This window comes from Trachurus japonicus, chromosome 7 (genome assembly GCF_045865225.1).
Source record: "Trachurus japonicus isolate A0001 chromosome 7, Traja_1.0".
In the NCBI taxonomy this organism is placed as follows: domain Eukaryota; kingdom Metazoa; phylum Chordata; class Actinopteri; order Carangiformes; family Carangidae; genus Trachurus; species Trachurus japonicus.
Genome location: NC_140913.1, coordinates 17,596,803 through 17,616,954, shown reverse-complemented (window position 1 = coordinate 17,616,954; position 20,152 = coordinate 17,596,803). Strand labels below are relative to the sequence as shown.

Below are 20,152 nucleotides of genomic sequence, written 5' to 3'. Positions count from 1 at the left end.
CATCTTTTATGTGCCTTTATCGTTCTTTCTCTTGTACTCTCTCTCTCTCTCTCACTCACACACACACACACACACTCTCTCTCTCTCTTTCTCTTTCCTTCTCGTCCCCAACCTGGCAAACCTGCCAAGTGAGTAGAGCTCCGAAGTGGATCAGTCAGTGGCAGGTTTAGATTTGAGGTGGGGAAAGCTAAGTCCCAGTCCCAGCCAAACCTGTCTCTTCAGGAAGGCTCTGAAGGACAGGAGGGCTGGGAGATTTCCATATGCTGTGCCTCCCCCCTTCACCTCAGTGCTATGGCAGTCTCCCCCCACTATTCTTCCTCCTTGGTAGTCTATACCCACCTTTACAGCCCTGTTTCTAAATCCCCTCTCTGCATAAACTTCTCCTCAGATGTGCCCACCCCCAAACCCCCATCTATCAACTAGTTGGCAATGGCATTGTTTTTAATCATCAGAACCTCAAAATTATTATTATCGCTTCTGATGCGGCAATTAAAACTTCAGGTCAGAGGCACAACGAGCGGTGATCAGCAGCCGAGCTGAGAAGTTTTAATTAGACGATCAGAACCATTAATGCACAAAAAAAAGGTGTGCGCTGGGAAATTAACGGGAACGTCTTAATCAGGGTTAGCGACTCCGAAGAGGAGTCAAGTGAACAGAGAGCAAAAAACAAATCATTTCCGCACCACTGGGACAAAACTCAATTAAATATGCATGCGGAAAAATGGAAATTTCTCAGCATCGGCTGCACCGACTGTTGGAAAACTATGGCAAAATCTCACGGCAGGGTCGGCGACCCGCTTATTGTTATTCTTGTGTAATAAAAATGAGAGAGGGGCCAGATGCTGGGGTCTGGGTGTCGTGGCGTAGTTGTCCATCAGTGGCTTTCCGCTTGACTTCCTTGCGGCTGCCGCAGCCCTCCACCGTGCAGGGGGGAGCGAAGAGAGAGAGAGAAGAGGAAAACATTCTCTTCCTGCGAGCCCTAAATTTACAAAAATAAAAACATGGTAATTTTCGAGTTTGTCTGTGCATGTTTGCTTGTGTGGCTCAGTGATTTCCCTGAAACACACACGCACGCTCGCTCTCTCATACATACATCTCCCATGAGAGCCCGAGACACAAAAGGTTCAGTGAACTACACACAGGGAGCTGCAGCCTTGTCGATTAATCTGCCAAAGGTTCATAAAGTTATAACTACACTTTTTCTTTTTTTCTTTTTTTTGGAGCAACTCTCGTTTGCGTATTGTAAAATAATCCTGAGCTGAGCAGACATCTCCCAGACCCTGTTTGTATTAATTAACTCCTGATATTGCAGGGGGTTTGTCCCTGTGTCAGTCATGTTGAAACTCAGCAGGAATCTCCAGCAAGCCCTGTACCTGTGTTTGATTAGGTGAAGAGATTAGCTTCGGTTTAAACAAGTAATATCTACCTCTCTTATATACGGACCCTCCTGTGTGCTCACTCCATACAAGCTGACAACTCTGCGGGAGGTGGGTGTGTTCATGGTGCAGCACCGCACTTTGAATGAACAATAAAGTCAGGTTATTTCATTTTCTGTGTGTTGCATATTTCCCATAAGATGATTACACAAGTGTTTTGGACATGAGCCGCCTCATCTTGTACATGTATGTCTTGTAGGAATGAGGTAAAGCCATGGCCCCGCCAGTCACAACTATTGTTAACTCCCACATCCCTTTACCCATAGCTGCCTTGATTATAGTCTGTGCACGTTCACACAAATAATGCACTTCCAACAGCGTTATTAGGATTTGAAACACCACTTGATTGGGCATGATATCATTCTGGCACACAAACAGAGACTCTGCATCAAAAACCAACAAGACCTGTGGGGCTTGGAGCTGTGGAAGAGTAAGTTTGTCAGTGCGGCAGGCTAGACGAGAACACAAGCTGTGTCATCCAGCGCTGACGAGAAACAGGACTCGAAAGAACTTGATGATGCACTTATTTTTGACTGAAGATGAAAAAGAACCTGACGGAGTCCAAATGTATTCAAAATAGTTTCTTGACTTTTTCCTCAGGTTTTGGCCTTATACAGACAGTATATGGCGCTCCTTTGTGGCCCTGCTCTGTTTCCAGTAAAAATAGTGTCACAGTTAACATAAGCAGTTGGAAAAATTAGTTTCAGCTGTTGTGTTCAGATCTGAACCTGCCTATTTTTTTTCCACCTCACAGTGCTTACTGAGGTGTCTCCTCCTTGACAATTAGCACACCAGGCTAAAACAGAAGTGTAAATAATGTCTAATGCATGTGACAGTGTTGTTTTTCTTTCTGATATTCATTAATAAGGCAGAATGCTTACTGGACTCTCAGGGAGGTGGGGGAGTTGGTCCCAGAGGGAAAAGTTGTTCTTTCATGTAGGTCCCCACAGATTTTATCTCATTGTACGCTATCATGCACACAAACGACTTGAGGTAAACAGCTTAGTGTTACCATAGCAATCCCTATTGTAAGCAATGGCAAAAAGCTGCTGTGGACAGAAACCCTCAGCATAAATAATAGTTTAGACAGCTTCCATAAACCATCGAACCATAGCATGTTCCTCCTCAGGGAAAGCTCACAATATTAAATTTGTTTTAAAGCATGCCTCACCTTTTAGAAAGGAAACACTGAATATGTGCTTAAGGTGTCTGTTAATTCTGTTAGGGGCCTCAACCAGTAGCACTCAGTCCTCTACTCACGCTCCTTATTGTTAACCGAAAATCATACATAAATAGGCACTAATGGAAAGAAACAACTGCGTAGGGGTCATTTCCTACAAGGAGCTTGAGATTGCAATGGAAAGGAAATCAGTAGTTAAAGCATGAAATACTGAACACAGTAAACAGAAAAAAAATCACCTCCACTGCAACACCCAAATGACCTCAATCTTCCTTTGGAGAGTATTTCTAAAAAAAAAAAAAATCTCGAAAATTTATGTCTTCTACTTCCTAATAGTTTTTCCAGCTGATTTTTTTTCTTTCAAAATTGCTGTCTTCTAAAAGGTGACCCTTTCACCCCCGCCAGCAATTGTCTAACACTAAATTGTACAGTAATGCGCCGCTGATATATGGCCCCCTCAAAACTACATAATTCCTGAAGTCATTGTTTCAGAGAGGAAGCCCGCAATGTAAATACAGTAACTGAGAAAGCATGTGTGGGGAGCACGGGGTGCATTGTCTGGCGTTGGGGTAATCTGTAAACTCCTTCAAATTGTATATCCTCTAATGATGCCACAGCTTTGCAAAAGAAAATGAAAACAGGCTTTTATGTTGCACCGATGTGATTTACATAATGCCAGCAATGGCTCACACATGATTGTGCTTGGCTTTATGGTCGAGGGGAAATGAAGAGGCTCGTACTCATTGTTGTAGAAAGTGAATTGAGTCTTTAAGACAGAACTTTGTTACCTCTGATATCACACATTTTTCTCTGCTGAAATGGTGTGTCTGTAGCTCAGTGTAGTCCATCATTTGACTCACAGTGCAGCTGAGTTAAGACTCCACACAACTTCACAGAAGAAAGATCTCTGCTGTGTCAAACAGTTTTCACACAAGTTTTACGTACTTCTGAATAAAAAGTTAACATGTGTGTTTCATCCATTGTGAATCTACAACTTTTTTAAAATCTTAAATAGTGTTACTCACACTCCCTTCCTCCTCCTCCTCCTCCTCCTCCTCCTCCTCCTCCTCCTCCTCCTCCTCCTCATTTTTTAAAAGTTATTTACAACTTGATAAAGATCTGGCCTTGATTTTGAATTTGGAAAACGTTAAGAGGTGAACTTTGGTGGCTCTGGAAATCAAGTGAAAGGTAACAGTGTGCAGTTTCTGCCCTAAAAAGGCAGCTCTGGATATGGAATGCCACAAGCAGCTGTTCCTGCCTCATCAGAGGACATGTTATAAAGATAGCCCCACTTGGGTTGAAATAATGCCACCCATTCCTGCCCCAAAGCACACTCTATCATACTCTATTGTTCAGAGAGGCCGCACCGAGGGAAAAAAAATGTAGAGACTGTGTAGTATGTTTAGTTAAGTTAAGATATGTAATGCACAGGAACAACATTTTTTTTTTTTTTTTTGCATGATGTACCAATGTTGCTCTCACGGCTGGACCGACAGTAAAAGTAGAAAGAGCTTCAACACATGGTGCATTATTTTCCTATTAATAATGTCCTGAAATCAGCAGCTTCCGAAGAAACAGTTATGGAGTTTAATCTCACTGAATAGCCAACATGAGAACACGACTCCAAAAAGCCCAAAAGTGCTCAGCATTTTCGCTCCACATACTGACAGCTTTAATGCTGAGCAGCCCCCCCACTCAGTAGCAAGACCACAGCCTCTTGAGGTGAGAGTGAAGATAACATTTCACAGTGTCTCTATAGCGCTGTCATGTGAAGGATTATGTAGCCGTGTATTTGCTGCTTGTAGTACCGTAGGGGGTCTGATACCTATCTGCCTGTGGTTTCAGCTGCCTGTGCTTTTTTTTTTTCTCCTTTTTTTTCCACCACTGCATGAAACTCTGAGCTGGCCGAAGAGGTGTGACTTAGAAAGATATGTACAGTATCTCTGCGTGTCCTTCTAGTCTTGTGCTGTTATTGTTAAGTGCTTTTGGGTGTTATTAATAGCAGCGGTCACTGTTGTTCTATATCAGTTTGTTTTTCCACTGTGATGTTCAAAATCACAAATTTACTGACAAGGAAAACCTGAAAATGTGTTTCTGGTGATACTGGCACAACTTTGTTTGGAGGGACTAAGGCATTTATTTCTTAATGTTTTTAACTGAGACACTAATTGTGATTTCTTTTGACTAATTTTATCCGTGTTTTTTTTGTTTCAACAGCTGAAAGGAGTTTATGCACTGAAACGACCTCAGGAAAATCCAAGATGGCCGCCAAAAGGAAAGGTGGCCTAAAACTCAATGCTATCTGTGCCAAGCTTAGCCGCCAGGTGGTGTTCGACAGCAGCTCCCAGAACGCAGAGGGAGACCAGAGTGTAGCAGAAAACAGCGAGCGTGGCAGTTCCCACTACGATGACAATGAGACCAACTTCCCCGAGAGCCTGAACCTAAGTCAGAGCCTAGAGGAGGACCAGAAAAGACGCGAGGCCATTGAGAAGTGGGTCAACGGCGAATATGGCGATGAACCGCCAGCTCCTGAGGACGAGCAGGAGCATGAACTCAAAGTCAGCAATGACGATGATGGCCCTCCCGAGGGCGTGTACATGGTACAGCCCCAAGGCTGCAGTGATGAGGAAGACAATGCAGAGGACGCCGATCCTGTGGCGGGGTCTCAGGATGGCAGTTTCCATGACGACAAAGAAACTGAAGACAGGCCTTCCAAAAACGAAACCTACATGCCACCAAGCGAGGCCCAGAGTCGCCAAGCACCTTTTTCCTCTCCAGGTATACACTCTGACTGTCTGTCCTCCCGTCCATGTCACACTGCACTTGACTTTTTTTTTTTTTTATACGTCTTATACCAACACTACCTTTGCCCTTCAAAACATTCCACTGCAGAGTATTAAGGGGCAAAGGCTCAGATAAAGGGCGGGGGACACTGCCACATCCACATAAGCTTGTGTGCCCATTATTGGAAAGACACACTCTAGAGTTACATTATGAATAGCCAGTGACATTATTACCCCAAAGGCAGATTCAAGTGGCAGGCCAGGGGGGAAAAGACCTACTTGTCAGTGTGCGGTTAACTGTACGAAGAAATTCATAAATGGAGTAGGCTTACAACGTAAGGCCATTTATGCACTCTCCCAGCAGCTGTGGGCCAACAGCGCATGGCAGGGCCAGGCTAAGCTTCATATTACACCCAGGATTACATATTGAGTCTTTGATTTTTCCCTAAGCTCACTAAACTTAGCCACTGCCTCAAGCTCCTCTATTACATGGAGTCGTAGTTTGCCTAGGAGGAATTTTTTTTTTCCACAGATGTCAAATCCAAGAGATCAATTCTTGAATAAAGTAAGAAACAGGGAAATTATGTTGTAGCGTCCTATCACACTGAAATATTCTATTGTCTCCCCACAAACAACAATGGCCTTGTGTATTTATTATTAGCAGACAGGAACACATTTTAATAAATTCCTTGATACTATGTGCTCTTGTAAATGACTCATAATAACCTCTGTTTAATTGTGACATGATGTTCCCTCGGTATAATTTACTGATTATCAAATAGATAAAGCTGGCAGAGACTTCCAACAGTCACGCTGAAGTAGCAAGAGAATGTGTTAACAGCACAAACAATCTTTTTAAAAAAGTGCCCTTTACAGTTATACACTTTGTGACCCTTGAAACTAGACACATGCGTGCTATAGGAGAGATTGGCCTTTGTATAGCAGAAGTAAAAACACAGAGCTGTAAAAAAGGAGAAAAAACGCAGCTCGGTTATATGAATAGATAAAGCCTGAGAGACAACCAGAGAGAGGAAAAAAAAACAGCAATTTGCAGGCGCGACCGGTTGTTGTGGTGCAAAAACAAGTTTTGTTTTGTGCTTGCTCACATCAGTTTAACAGTTTTTCAGTCTTTCATCTAGGTTTAGGTATCTACCTCAGAGTCATGTGCATGTGCTCTTTTTGTCTTCATTTCTTTTTGTTTTCACAATGTGCACAGCAGTAGCTTTGGCCATGCAGAATTGGGGGCAGGGGCTTCTCAGAAAATAAAGCAGGTTTCATTTCAGAGGCAAATGAAAAAGGCTTTGTGGTTTTAATTAGTCATTTTGTGTGTATTTCATTGCCTTTAAAAAAAGCCTGTCTGTAAATATGTATTACTGGTGTGTAGCAGGCCTACACCTTTCCCTCCACTCGCTCTTTTACAACTTTACATCTTACAACAAAGCCAGAGTGTTTGAAGACTGCAGGGAGAGCATACTGCATCAGTTGCAAATCTTGTCTTTAGTGTGTGTGTGTTTTTTCAGAGTTGCTCTTTGTTGATTGTAACTAGGGCATCTATATTGCCCTGTTTCTGCTCAGCTCACAATTAAAACATTTTTTTCCCTCTCTCTCTCTCTCTCTCTCCCTCTCGCCGCTGTCTTTCAAAGGCTGATGCGGAGTGCACATAATTATGCATATAAACATAGTGGCTTAATTATCTCTCACAACATCAGTGACAATGTAATTAACAAACATTGCAAGATCAATGAGAGAAACTGCGACCTTCAAAACATTTAACTCCTCACATTGAGGCATCGTGCGGATTTCCTATCAGTGCAAAACCCCAGAATACTTTTCCTAGATAATTTAGATGTCGCATTAGAGCCCTCATAAGCCAGTCAATGGAAAAACCAATGAATAAAAACTATGAAAGCAATGACAGAGATGCTCATAGCGATGGATCAAACAGGCTTGACCATGACTTCCATTTGCAATTCTGGGTTCACTGTAAAAGGTTATTGTTCATTTCAAGCTATTTCAAAGCCCTCTCTATTTACTGCCTGTTAATTAACTAACCAAACAGCGAGGAAGTTTGAAGCTCCGTACAGTTTTGTGTGTGTCAAATTAGTCCAAACAGATGCACATAATGTCATTTATTCAAACCAACTCTTTATTAGGATACCACTGTCCATTTAAACAAAACACACTTAAACTAATTCACGAACATGAAGACAAATTGCTTTTTAAAACTCTATTTAAATTATTGTACCATATAAAAGAACCTCACTATTCGAAACTTTCCCAGACTGAGCTCCACTGAAAACAGCACATTTCTAAGACATTTTCTTCACCAAACTGTCTACATTGATTGTGCATGTGTTGCCTCAAAAGTGACACCCTTTAGAGGGTATTCAAACTCAAGATTAGTCCATATATAGCCACATGCATGCACCTTTATCAGCAGTGACACCTCAGCCTCTCAGTCCTGTGAGTAGAGAAGCTATGCCACACCGATGTCCATGTTTGGTAGCCAAAAGGAGATATAATGCCCATCTCTTATCATATCTGGGAGGGAAAATGTGGCCTAATTGCAACAAATATAGACAAGGCAGGTCTGTGTCGTGTGTCGTGTGTTGCATTTTGCTTGCCTGAAGTGTCAAGATTAGGAACCACTTCTTTGTAGATTTTCCGGTGGCACCAGAGAGAGTGCAGAGGGAAATGTCAGATGTGTTAACAAACTGGGGGAAAAATTATGACAGTAAAGGAAAAAGAGAAATTGAATCAGTTCATTTATTTATTTGTTGAATTAAGCGGATGGTTGGTAGTAATTAGGATTGGGCAGATCTCACCTTAACCCACACACCACACATAGTTTCCCACTTGGTGTCACATCATCTTTAAGAGGCAGCCAGATAGGGCGCGAGTAGAAACCTCATTTACATGGTGTTTTAGAAAGGTTATCTCCTGTCGGTCCCAGTCATAATCCCTTCAAGTCCAATCATTTGCCTTTCGTTGATATCACGGCACGTGAAGGAATAAAGAGACTCCGCTAATTTTTCAGAGAAGGTGATGGTAATACCCTAAGCAAATAGAATATGAAAAAGGGGATGTCTGTGTTCCCCTGACAGAACCCACAAGTCTCTCTGCAATAATTATCAAAGACTCAGCAGCTAAAATTATTCATGTTTCCTTTAATTTCATTCCTGCTCCAAAGCAACAGTCAACAGGCCTGAAACCGCTCAATACAAAATCCACTGTGACATTTTTTATATTGGTGATGACAGCAGTGTTTTATTATTTTTATTTTTCATTTGAAATATGATTCCCCTCCAGTGATACTTATCTCACTTGCTCTTTTTAAAAAAACCAGCCCTCTGTCAGTAAAGTGTAGTTTCACTCTCTGTGTCGTACTGGTGTGGGTGGGTTGGCCCTAACTTTAGAGCTATATGATATACTGTGACCTGAGATGCCCTTATAAATACAGTTGCAGTTAAATCCGACCAAGCACTAAGCTCATCTAAACCTAAATCAAACAAGAAGACTATTCAGCCTAATTGTAGTTTAATGTTTTCATATTTTAAAATACTGTAGCCCTCTGTGTACTCTTATCAGTTCAGTAGCTAAAGAAAAACTTAAACTTCACTAGTGAATTCAATTGTAGTGGAGCATGCAGTAAATACTTACTATTTGTATATACAGCATGTCACTCTGTGGTTTTACTACATGTGAAAACACGTGGATCTGATAAAAATGATCTGTGGCAGACATGCAGGTATTTCCTCTCAAATACCTGATCCATTTCTCTTAAATTTTTCATGCCCTTTCGATCCACCAGATACTCTTTCATACTGATCCACTGTGCAGAGGAGCTACCCCATTGCAGTGAATGGAAATTTGGGGATTATTTTACATGCTACGCAGGAGATGTGAAAAGCAGGGCACAGCGACTGATTTAGCAATAACTGAGAAATCTGAGACAAGTGCAGAAATATTTATGTATTAATTACCCGGGTGGTAGCTGATATTACCTCACACCAGTTCATGTGTGGTTCAGTCACAAAAAAAGCAATAAAACATGTTTAAAAAAAAAAAAGGATGACGACTGTGGTCTTGTGACTGTGCCAATGATGAGTTAAGATTGCCAAAGGTTTTAAATGACCCGTGCTAAATTATCATTAGGTGAATTACTAGCATATCTACAGTATATCCTGGTATCCTGCCTGCAACATGCAACCTGACATAATAAGAGATATTTGAAATTGAGATAAATAAAACAAAACAGTTTGCAGAAAAGCTGCCTCCTGGGTCATGCCTGTCTCTTAATACTTAGTTTCTGTCTCACACAGCCTTTCTCTGTGCCTTTTACCAAATGCTCTTCGTCTTTATGCAGAGCTTTGTCCCTCCACTGCTTTCAGGCCAAATCATTTTTCCCTTTTCCCCACTCTCTGACCCCGTGCACTAACCTGGATGAAAGTTAATGGGCCAGAATTAATCTCCACATAATGCAATTAAGCTATACATTGACTATATTTTGCAATGTCCTTGGGGAAGTTGTCCAATTTAATGGACTCTTAAAATGAAAGTGGTGTTTCAGTTCACAAATGTGTAAAAAGAGGAAAGGATTCATTCTGTTCACTTTTGAAGGTGACACAGTAATGTTATTTTTAAAATACCTTGCACCAAGCTTCTTAGGGGATTTTATGAAATGCACTTAACATGCCATAATTTCTCTGCAGAAAGTAGTGATCTGTCATTTTAATAATGTTCAGCATCAGTCATCAGTAAATTTACACTTAAATGTGCTGATAGTGTTTTCTTTTATATATTTATTATATACATGGTACCTTAAAGTGGTTACTGTCATGTATGTAGAACATGTAGAATATTTGTTTGAACTATAAATTACCTTCAAATGTAACCCACTCATTAAATTTCACAGCAGAAAATGATGAGCATAGACAATCAGAAAAAAGGTTTGTTTTTCAGTGTGTCCTTTGGTACAGTCACCTGCAAAATGTGCAGAACTGACTTATAGTGCAACCAAAACAGGAAGAGCATCACCTCAGACTGCTTGTTTTGCTTGTTTTGTAGACACATAAATACACAGCATACTATACAGATGTTGTTGTAGCTTGCAGTGGAGAGTCACTTTCCTGTGATTAAATTTGCTACAGTTCTGACGTAACAAGGATAATGGCTTGGCTTCAATCATAAGCAATCATTGTTAAAAAAAAAAATGAATATGCTATAATGTAGATATAGTTTTTCCATTATCTAAATGTTACAGTGTGTTTCCCGAAGTGGTGATGAGATATCATAGTTTCATTAATCGGGCTAACAATATACATTCTACACTTCACCAATGTGTCATACAGACTATACACTTTGACTTAAGAGCACATCAACAGTTGTCAAACAGTCAATATGAGCCGAGATTTAATCATCCAAAGTCTGATTTAGTAACCTGAATGTGGCAGCTTATGTCTTGAGCAGTCGGTTAAGTTTGGTGCGGTTTCAGTACTCAAATGAAAAAAACAAACAATCATTTTGATTTTGGATGTACTGTTTTAGTAAGCAAGAACTTTGTTACAGTCTTTTCAGTTTCAGTTTTTGTGTTTACCGGCAGCAGCTTCAAAAGGACAAATATGAATTCAGTGGACAATTTACAAAGTAGACTTCTTTTTTTTTTTCCTGCAGGAGAAGCATCTGCCCTGAGAGACTATGCAGCCAACACCATGAATGAGTTTTTGGGAATGTTTGGTTATGATGACCAGCAGGTAAGGGATGAGCTGACCAAGAAGATCAGCTTTGAGAAGCTCAAAGCCGCTACCTCAGACCCCTCATCCCTCAGCAGTGAGGAGGCCTCACGGCGTGCCCGCTTCTCCAAGTATGAAGAGTACATTCGCAAGCTAAAAGCTGGCGAGACCCTACCTTGGCCCATGCATGCTTCCCCACCAAAACCAGATGACCTCAACTCAAAACTGGCCCAAGAAAAGAGCGCTACCATCATCCAGTCCTCCGGGTGCCTCCCAGGGGCAGAGGCACAGATCTACCCTTCCAGCCTGGACCACAAACAGCCAGGAGGACCTCAGCTGGGCGCATCCCAGCCACCCAATCCCTCTCACATGCAGAACATGGCATCCAGAGCCTCCAAATATGACTTCTTCATTCAGAAGCTGAAGATGGGTGAGAGTCTACAGCAGCAGAACGGTAATGCTTACAAGCGCCCCTCAAAGTACGACCTGGAGAACGTCAAGTTTCTGCACCTCTTCAAGCCAGGTGAGGGCAACCCTGACATGGGCGGAGCGATCGCTTTTAAGACTGGCAAAGTGGGCCGTCCTTCGAAGTATGACATCAGAACAATTCAGAAACTGATGCCAGGAAATCCCGAGGCCTCACTGATGCCCAATGTCATCGCTTCAGCACCGGGAAACCCTGGAGCACCGGGTGTCCCAACTGTTGGTGCAGCTGGGGCCAGCATCACTCCAGGACTCACAATGGACCAGACAGGACACATAAGCTTCAACGCCGCTGACTACCTTAAGTCCAGCTTTTCCAAGACTGACTCTATCACCACGGGCACTGTGTCCTCTGTTAAGTAAGTCTGCTCAAACATTGTTAATTTTTTTTTTATTATTATTTGCATCAAAACACAAATTTTGCTGATTTGAGAATACGTAAACCCACACCAAAAATATTGTGCTCTATCATAAAATGTTACAACTTCAACATCTGCTTTATTTGTTAAATCTGGTGCAAATTATATTAAATTTGTAGATGAACCAACCAAATAAGTGCTTTGAAGAAATAATTCAAAATAATGTAAGTTCTCAGTAGTGTGATTTGTATTCATCAAGATTGACTGAAATAATATTACTCTGAAAATTGACCATCTATACCAAAGACAACAGTTACAGAAGTTACTCCCAGGCCCGTGACAGAATTTCACAATACATGTAACTGAAATCTGAAAACTGAAGTAACAAGTATATGGGCAAACTATTAAGACAACAATAAAGTGATAACATACATGCAACAGGTTCCGTTAGACCATGGCAGCCATCCTTTGTGCTTTTTGACAGAAATATTTAGACGCACTGGTGGATTGAAGAGATCTCAGGCTTAGAGGCCTATCTTCTTCACACTGATAGTCTCTCAGTGGAACACCTTGGAGCTAATGTGAAGCTCACATACACTTAACTGCTACTGTGAGTCAGTTAGCCTAATGCAAAGGTAATTGCTACCTCCACAGCAGCCAACAGGAATGTAGTGTGAAATAGCGCATAGCGCCCAATAGATCCACGACATGATGAGTTGCGAAGGCACATGAAGTGTTTACTCGCTGTAGCACTCCGTGGAGACTGATTTAGCACAGTCATCGCAAAGTGACTGACTTCTTTCGTTTGGCTAGGGTGTAACAACTCTCCCTTTAATTACTTTGGAGCCATGACTAACCTCCCGGCGAGTCACAGGGGCCGACTAAACACTGCCTGACGAGTGCACTTTAAAGGAAGCAAACGAGGGGTTTGGGGAGCTAGCCTACAGTCGTCTGCACTACCAGTAGGAAACAGCTCCCAGAGTCTGTTTGATTGGTTTTGACCTTGTCTCTAGTTAGTCAAGACCTATCAAAGACACTGTTCAAGAGCCCTCAGGCACCTCTCCCTCAGGCTTTGGCCTTTGTCAGGTTAGGGCTCAGTGGAGCTCCAAGCTTGGCTAACTGACCCAGTGTGGTGCTTGTATACAGGGAGGATAGGGGGTGCTAGGGAAAATGCCTGGCAGCACATCCTCCCCTCTGGGCCAGATTAACCTCAGGTCATCCCCCGTGTGGAGCTGCTCACATGGAGCTAAATGCCATTCCTGAGAGGGAGCAAGCTGAACCAATAACTGTATTATGACATCTACAGATAATACTGCCACCAGCTTCATGAAGGGAGTCACATCACAGGTGTAATGCGAGTAAATTTCTTCTCGATTTCTTGTTGCAAGCTGAATGTGATGGAGTTGAAACTGGTACTAAGTCAACTAGCTCGGACCATATGCATTTGAAGATGTAGTGTTGTCTTACATCTTAGTTTGATCTAAGTCCAGACTAAATGGAGACGATTTCACATCAGCATTAGAGCCAAGGCCCTCTGAGATTATCAGAAAAGGCCTTTTCAGATCCCCCCCCCCCACACACACACACACATCCCCATTATCCAGTTTTGCATACAAGCATTCACCAAAATACCCCTATAAAAGATTAATGTCCCTTTGCTCCTGCATTTTGCCTCTCGTTGGTTGCGAGACCATGCATCAAAGTGCACACCTTACATCTCTGATTCATACACCACATGAAAACGCTCTTATGCCACAAGAAAATGCATATTGATAGTCCAAACTTTGGGAGCGGCTTGTAAGTAAATATTGTGTCAGTTTGTTTTTATTAACAACAGGCAACCCAACCTCACCATTAATCCTGTCTCCTTTGTGTTTGCTGTCGCATTAGGAATGGCCTGCCACCAGATAAACCCGCCGGTGACGAAACCAACCTCTACCAGAAATATATTGCCAGGTATGCAAATCCCTCAATGTGCCACACCAACGAAAAAATATACCCAAAACAGAGATGGAGCTTTTTTAATGTACTGATGGTGTGGTTTATTCAGTGATGTAAGCAGACTGCAGACAACACAGTGATATGAGAATGTTCTGTACGCAGTGAATTAATTAAGAAAAGAATTTATGTGCTGAGAGGAAGTAGAAGGATGGGGGTTTAATGAAAGAGAAAAGGTTTGATGGTAGCTTACTGTAACTGGTTGAATAAATGCTCACAGTGTGTATAGCACTAAAACAGCTAGGAGAACATAATTCAGTGTAACACTCTACTGGTAGCTGTGACTGACACAGAGAGGATATGAGCTCAGGCCGGGTTCTTCTTTAGTTTTGCCGTTTATTGTTGAACACACAAGGAACTGACTGATCTAAAAAGTCAGTCATTCACACCAGCACAGACAAAAACATCAGGGGAGGGGAGGTATCTTTCGTTTCAATGGACACAGAACAATGTCCCCCATTCTGGATTAATTTTGAGCCGACACTAGAAAGGTGATTATCACTTGTTTGTTTATTCCGTTTAAAAAGAAAGAAAAACAGCATTTGAAAAGCCAAAGTGGCTTTGGCATTAATGATTACTTCTCTAAGCCATAACATGAAGGGCACAAATCAAAGCCTTGGCACTGACAGACACACATCCTCTTCTCTACACACATACACACACACAAAACCCCTTCCTTGGACTGATTACATTTTGCAAGAAGATTTAATTAAGGAATTTTTAATGAGGCTTCTGCTGGCACTGCCAAGAACTGTTTTGATATTTGCGCTGCATAATGCATAAAATTTGTCTAAACATCTCGGCAGTTGATGCACGGGGAGGCTGCAGATAAGCCCAGATACAGTTTCAATTTCCGTGTTGAGGTTGGGAAAAAAAGAGAAAGGAAAGAAGAGGAGGGAGGAAAAAAAAATGGAAAAGGAGGGCTCATAAAAAGGGCAAATGTAGCGCAGAGAGGGGAGGTAGAGGCGGGGGATGGTCCTCCTCGCAGCCAGGGCTAATGAGTGCACACTAATACTAAAAACCAGCTTTGTAAACGTGTTCGCGCCCAATCCTTGTGAAAAGAGAAAGAAAAAGTTCTTCATCTCCTCACCACACTGCAGTTTGATGTTTTAAAGAGCTTCCCTGGTAGTGTTTAGTTGCAGTTTTCACTCTTTAAATGCTTTCATGCACCCACTATTGCCTCGGCACTTTGATCTGTGTATCTCTATTGTAACTGGAGATGCGCTGCAATCTCTGTATCGTGGCGATATTAATATTTAATCTGCTGCTGAATAGCAGCGGCCCATTAGGCCCCCTGACGCGGCAAGTGGGAATTGTCCAGAGGCAAAGTGATACAGCTGGGCAATGAGCAGAGGGGTGGGCCACGTTCTCAGGGGGATAAAGGGGTGGGGAGGGGGCTTTGTGTGTTCATAAGTGTAAATGTATGTATGTGTGTGTGTGTGTGTGTGTGTTGTGTGTGTGTGTGTGTGTTCATATGTATATGTATGTGAAAGAAGAGTATAGAAAACACTAATGTGTGGGCCATATGTTGGCTTTATTACATACACGTAGTTCCACTTGTTTTGACTGGTTTGGTCTTTTCTAAAAGAACCATCAAACCTTTCCAATGCCCCCCCCCCTCCTGCCCCCACTTCCATCACCATTTAGAGACTCACGCATACACTCAGACAGCCAACTTAAAAAGTGTAGTGGATATACCGTTCAATTAGCTTAATGAACTCAGCAAAGTGATCCGTAAATGCAGCTCTGGGATAATCCTAACAAGGAAAAACAGAAAGAGAGATGGAAAAAATATTACTTAGCCCCCTTTTCCCCCTCTCCTCTGCACTTGCAGATGGAGCTCTTGGCAGCAGCAGTGCAAATGTTTATTTGTGTGTTTTCACTGGTAATTGGAGGATTTTAACAGTCATCATCGTCAGGCTTATAATCACCACCGTAAAAGTGGTTGTACTGTAGCAAGCAGTGGACTTTTTTTTAAATATCTAGTGCCAGGCTAAAATCTGGTTGTCAGATGATGGAATGGCAGGGTTTTTGAAGAAAAGTAGACAGAGATGTTCCTGCATCTCAGGATACCTGACCCCTTTCCTCACAGCGTAAAACTGTGGTTAACCCGAAAGAACAGCGCATTGATTTGACAAGGGTTTTCACAGCGTCGAGAAATAAAGTAGTTATGGGGCGTGTGAATGTGTGTCAAGGGAAAGGGTTTCAGTGTAATAAGTGTCTCTTACGGCTGCTTTAGAAATAAATGGAGCTAATTTGGCTGAAATTGGTGTGACAGACGGGTAAATTGTTGCAGCAGTGTGGAAAGCAGAATTCAGTTTGAAGGTGTAAGCTGTGTTACTTTGAAGGTGAAAGACATGCACTGCCTTTGAAAACTCCTTCACCTGTTTTTATTTTTTGCTGTTCCTGGAATTTTAATTTCTTCCCTAACCATTCTTTATTTGCTGTTAATCATTTTTGACATCTTCCCGAGCTGGTTTATCATTCAGCTTTTTCATCCCTGCAACTGTTCTCTGTGTGATAAGCTCTTGTGTGTCCCCAGGTTTTGAACCAGTCTTGATGTCGTCCTCTCTGTTGCTTACTGTGGCTGTTTAAAATGTGTAACTGTTGAAATGTGTCCTGTAACTTTTTCAGGTTCTCTGGAAGTCAACACTGTGGGCACGTGCACTGTGCCTACCAGTACAGAGAGCATTACCACTGCATGGACCCTGAGTGTAACTACCAGGTGAGCGTGAGTATTTTATCACTTTTTTGAGCATCATCCAAATACACATTTAGCATTTGTTCCTATAGGAGAAATGTGCCTCAAATTCTCACACAATGAGAAAAATGTGGTGTCACCCTCTCTGGTTAAATCCAGCCACTTATTCATAATAGTTAAACTCATGTGTCTTAAAGCAATGTCTCTTTTTTTTTTAGAACATGGGGACACTGTAATAGGCAAACAGTATTATGTGTCATCCCTTCATTAGTGGTCACACCCAGCCAAAGTTTACAAAGAAAGTGTATTGGCCTTTAGTTTTCCTTAACAGGCAGTAGCTGTTTACACTTGTGCAGTGTGCAAGCACAGTTGGTCTCTGCCAGTTGCCCTTTTATCACAAGGGTTAATTGTAAATATCCTTGAAGTATGGCTCTTTTTATATTATTAGTCTTTTTTGTTAAGACATCTGCCAATGACTGCGGGCCTGCCTTTAATCCCCCTCCACGTTATTAATCTTGTCCTGGTCCCAGGAGTTGTCATGTATGGCACAGGAAGGGGAAAAACACAAAGCAGATCATGTTACAGACCCTGTGTTTGCTGCAGCATATGGCCTGAGAGAGTTAGACAAACACGGGTAGATTTGTCAGAGATGTCAAAAATCCATGCACAGATAGCGCTGTGTGTGTTTTCCTTCCTTTCTTTACAATTTTCCGAATTAAGCCATCTTCATCTGTAATCTCCTTTGTCTGCTCCTGATCAAGAGAGATTACCGCTCGATAAATATTGTTTATGTGGTGAAAAGCATTACATATCCAAGCTTTCATTTTCTGCATGAATTCCACTTCACAGTCTGATGAGACACATTCTTGGAGGAATACAAAGGAAAATCATTTCATGTCATTATTTAGAGTGTTAGTTCAGGTTATCATGGCAATTTCCACGGTCAGGTCCACATTTCTCTGTTGCTCTTGCGTTGGGTGGAAACACAGATATGCTTTGGAAGCCGGCTCTCGGGATGTCAATACCCTGAAAAAAACAGGCAGGCAGTGATGAGCAGTCCCTTTCGAAGCGATAACTCATGAAATGTTACATGACACACACTCCTGGAATATTATCCCACTGCCAGCGTCCGGGCGATTGGCTGAGTCTTAACATTCTCCTTTCATGGGCTTGTACATGAGCGAGAGTGTGCATCTTGCCACACTAGTGGGAATCCTAAAATAAATGTAGCAAGTGGCTCCCAACCTTCATCACCACTCAACTGAAAATGAGATCTTTTTCCCAGTCAGCTCTCTCCATGGCCTATTTTGGACAGCTTGATGGATCGAATGTACCATGACCGCAGTTCAACTTCAATCTTTCGTCATCATCAACTATTAGATATTATAAAGCCCAAAGGCCAGAACTATGATTGGGATTTTTTAAGGAAAAGTGAAGAATCTAAAGCATTCATCAATTAGATTAAAAATCTTAATGAAGTGTTTACTCCTACAGGAGTCAAACATCTCAGAAATATGCAGTGGGAAACGCGCCAAGAGCGGGGAAACAGCTGTGTGAGATCTTAGCTTTTTACTTGTGTGCGAGTGGAACACATGACACAAAGCAATTACCCTACTTTGTACAGCAATTAGTTGCTTTTTAGAATAGTTATTTCTGATCTTTTTCCCTCAACTGGAGATAAATATGGACTGGAGAACTGTCTCATTGATTTGTGCTTCTCCCGTTACAGTTTCTGTAACATCATCTTAAGTCCAATTACAGCAGATTTGGTTGCTGCAGGTCCCTGTGGAGTAACTTTTCAGTTTTCCTTCTTGACTCGTGGGTGTGGGAGGGGTTATTTATTTATTTATTTATGTTGTAATTTTCGAAGGCAGGCCTCTTAGCATATTCACTCATCATTACAGGCGAAGCCTGCACCAAAAGCAAGTGTTAATGCTTTAATTAAAAATGGAATCATATCTCAGCGAATTGAAAGGGAAAATGTTTTTTGGTTGGCTTGTTTGTTTGTTTGTTCCTGTTGTCTTGTGTTTTCCCCTGTGCACGTCTGAGAAACCATCTGCATGGAACATAATTTTTCCAGAGTCAGAAACATCAGAACTGTGATCTTGCATGCCAATTGATTCATCTTAATTAAAAAAGAATAGATTTTGGTGGAAGAAAAAAATAATGTAAAGACAGGGGGTGTATGGGGAGCACACTGCATGTTTCAAGCTTCTCATTTTACTGAGAAAGTCCCAGAGCCGTTGGTGCAGCATTTGGATAGGGCACAACTTGGAGATATGCAAAGTAAATCAATAACCACAGAACACGTCATATTTAAGGACATCCTGGCCCTCTCCATTGCAGTGTGTGCAGCCCTCCCCATCTGCCAATTGGCTCCTAAATGTTGCAGCTGCTGCTTCCACAGAGATAAAGTGACTTGTTGCTGATTCTGTGACTGGTTTAAATAAACACCAACCTGTTGCTGTACATTTTTCCCCCTCCCCTTTTGCAGAGGTTTACCAGTAAGCAGGATGTAATCAGGCACTACAACATGCACAAGAAGAGGGACAACTCCCTGCAGCATGGATTCATGCGTTTCAGCCCTCTGGACGACTGCAGTGTCTACTACCATGGCTGCCACCTCAATGGAAAAAGCACCCATTACCATTGCATGCAGGTACACTACACATACTCACACCTCCTCCTCCACCCACGCACATACCCACAATAAACCCACAAACACGTACAGTAGGTATGCATGTACGCACACACGGAAACAGACAAATACGCATCTGCAAATATGGCCACATGTGCTAAAGCATTCCATACACAACCAACAACCTACAGTATGCTGATTTAAAATTTAAATGTATTTTGTCTGCACATTGTTTACTAATCATTTAATTCACATGCCAGGATATAAACATTTTAATCCAACCAGTTCACACGCAGTCCATCAAAAAAAAGTTAAAACAACCTCAACTTTAAAAGTAAGAAATTAGTTGCAGAGCATAATGACAGATATGATGCCTTTAAGTGGCCGCGTAAGACACACACAACCTCAGGATGTTTGAGAGTCGCACTCTTTAAGTGCATCTGTGAAATGGAATCACTGTTCCACGCTTTTTCCATTCACACCAAAGTGTCTTTAAAGAACAGTTTGGCCAAACGTGTCCTAAAGTAAATAAAAGAAAATTGAAAAAGGAAGAATACACGTGAGGCTACTTGTGCTTTCCCCACCTCTTCACTCTCTCGCTCCTTAATTGGCATGGATGAAATTCAGTTAGGTGTTTATATAAACTACACATTTTTCATCTTTTAGTACCAAGCAGCCTGTTGAAGGTTGTTCCCCCCTCTGGATTTGTTTAATTTTTTACATCTGCTTATTTTCAAAGTGTCATTGTGCCGAGAGCTTTCTCACCGGCAGGGCAGCAGTGCAGCGGAGGATGGCTTGAGATATATTCTTTTTTAAACCCCTCTAACGGCGTAATTGTTATT

At 41.9% G+C, this 20,152-nt stretch overlaps 1 protein-coding gene across 13 annotated transcripts in view; it reads left to right on the top strand.

Annotated features, from left to right (window-relative positions):
• casz1 (castor zinc finger 1) overlaps positions 1 to 20,152 on the top strand; it is a 165,194-nt gene that overhangs the window by 129,166 nt on the left and 15,876 nt on the right. For 7 of the 13 annotated variants that reach the window (XM_085781683.1, XM_085781675.1, XM_085781676.1 and 4 more), the window contains 5 exons: positions 4,834 to 5,394; positions 11,073 to 11,973; positions 13,864 to 13,929; positions 16,606 to 16,702; positions 19,167 to 19,331. In XM_085781683.1, the coding sequence (XP_085637809.1) occupies positions 4,878 to 5,394; positions 11,073 to 11,973; positions 13,864 to 13,929; positions 16,606 to 16,702; positions 19,167 to 19,331 (1,746 nt within the window). In that variant the 5' untranslated portion in view covers positions 4,834 to 4,877. The remainder of the gene's footprint in view (positions 1 to 4,833; positions 5,395 to 11,072; positions 11,974 to 13,863; positions 13,930 to 16,605; positions 16,703 to 19,166; positions 19,332 to 20,152) is intronic. The other 6 variants (XM_085781677.1, XM_085781684.1, XM_085781682.1 and 3 more) reach the window with 1 other exon arrangement.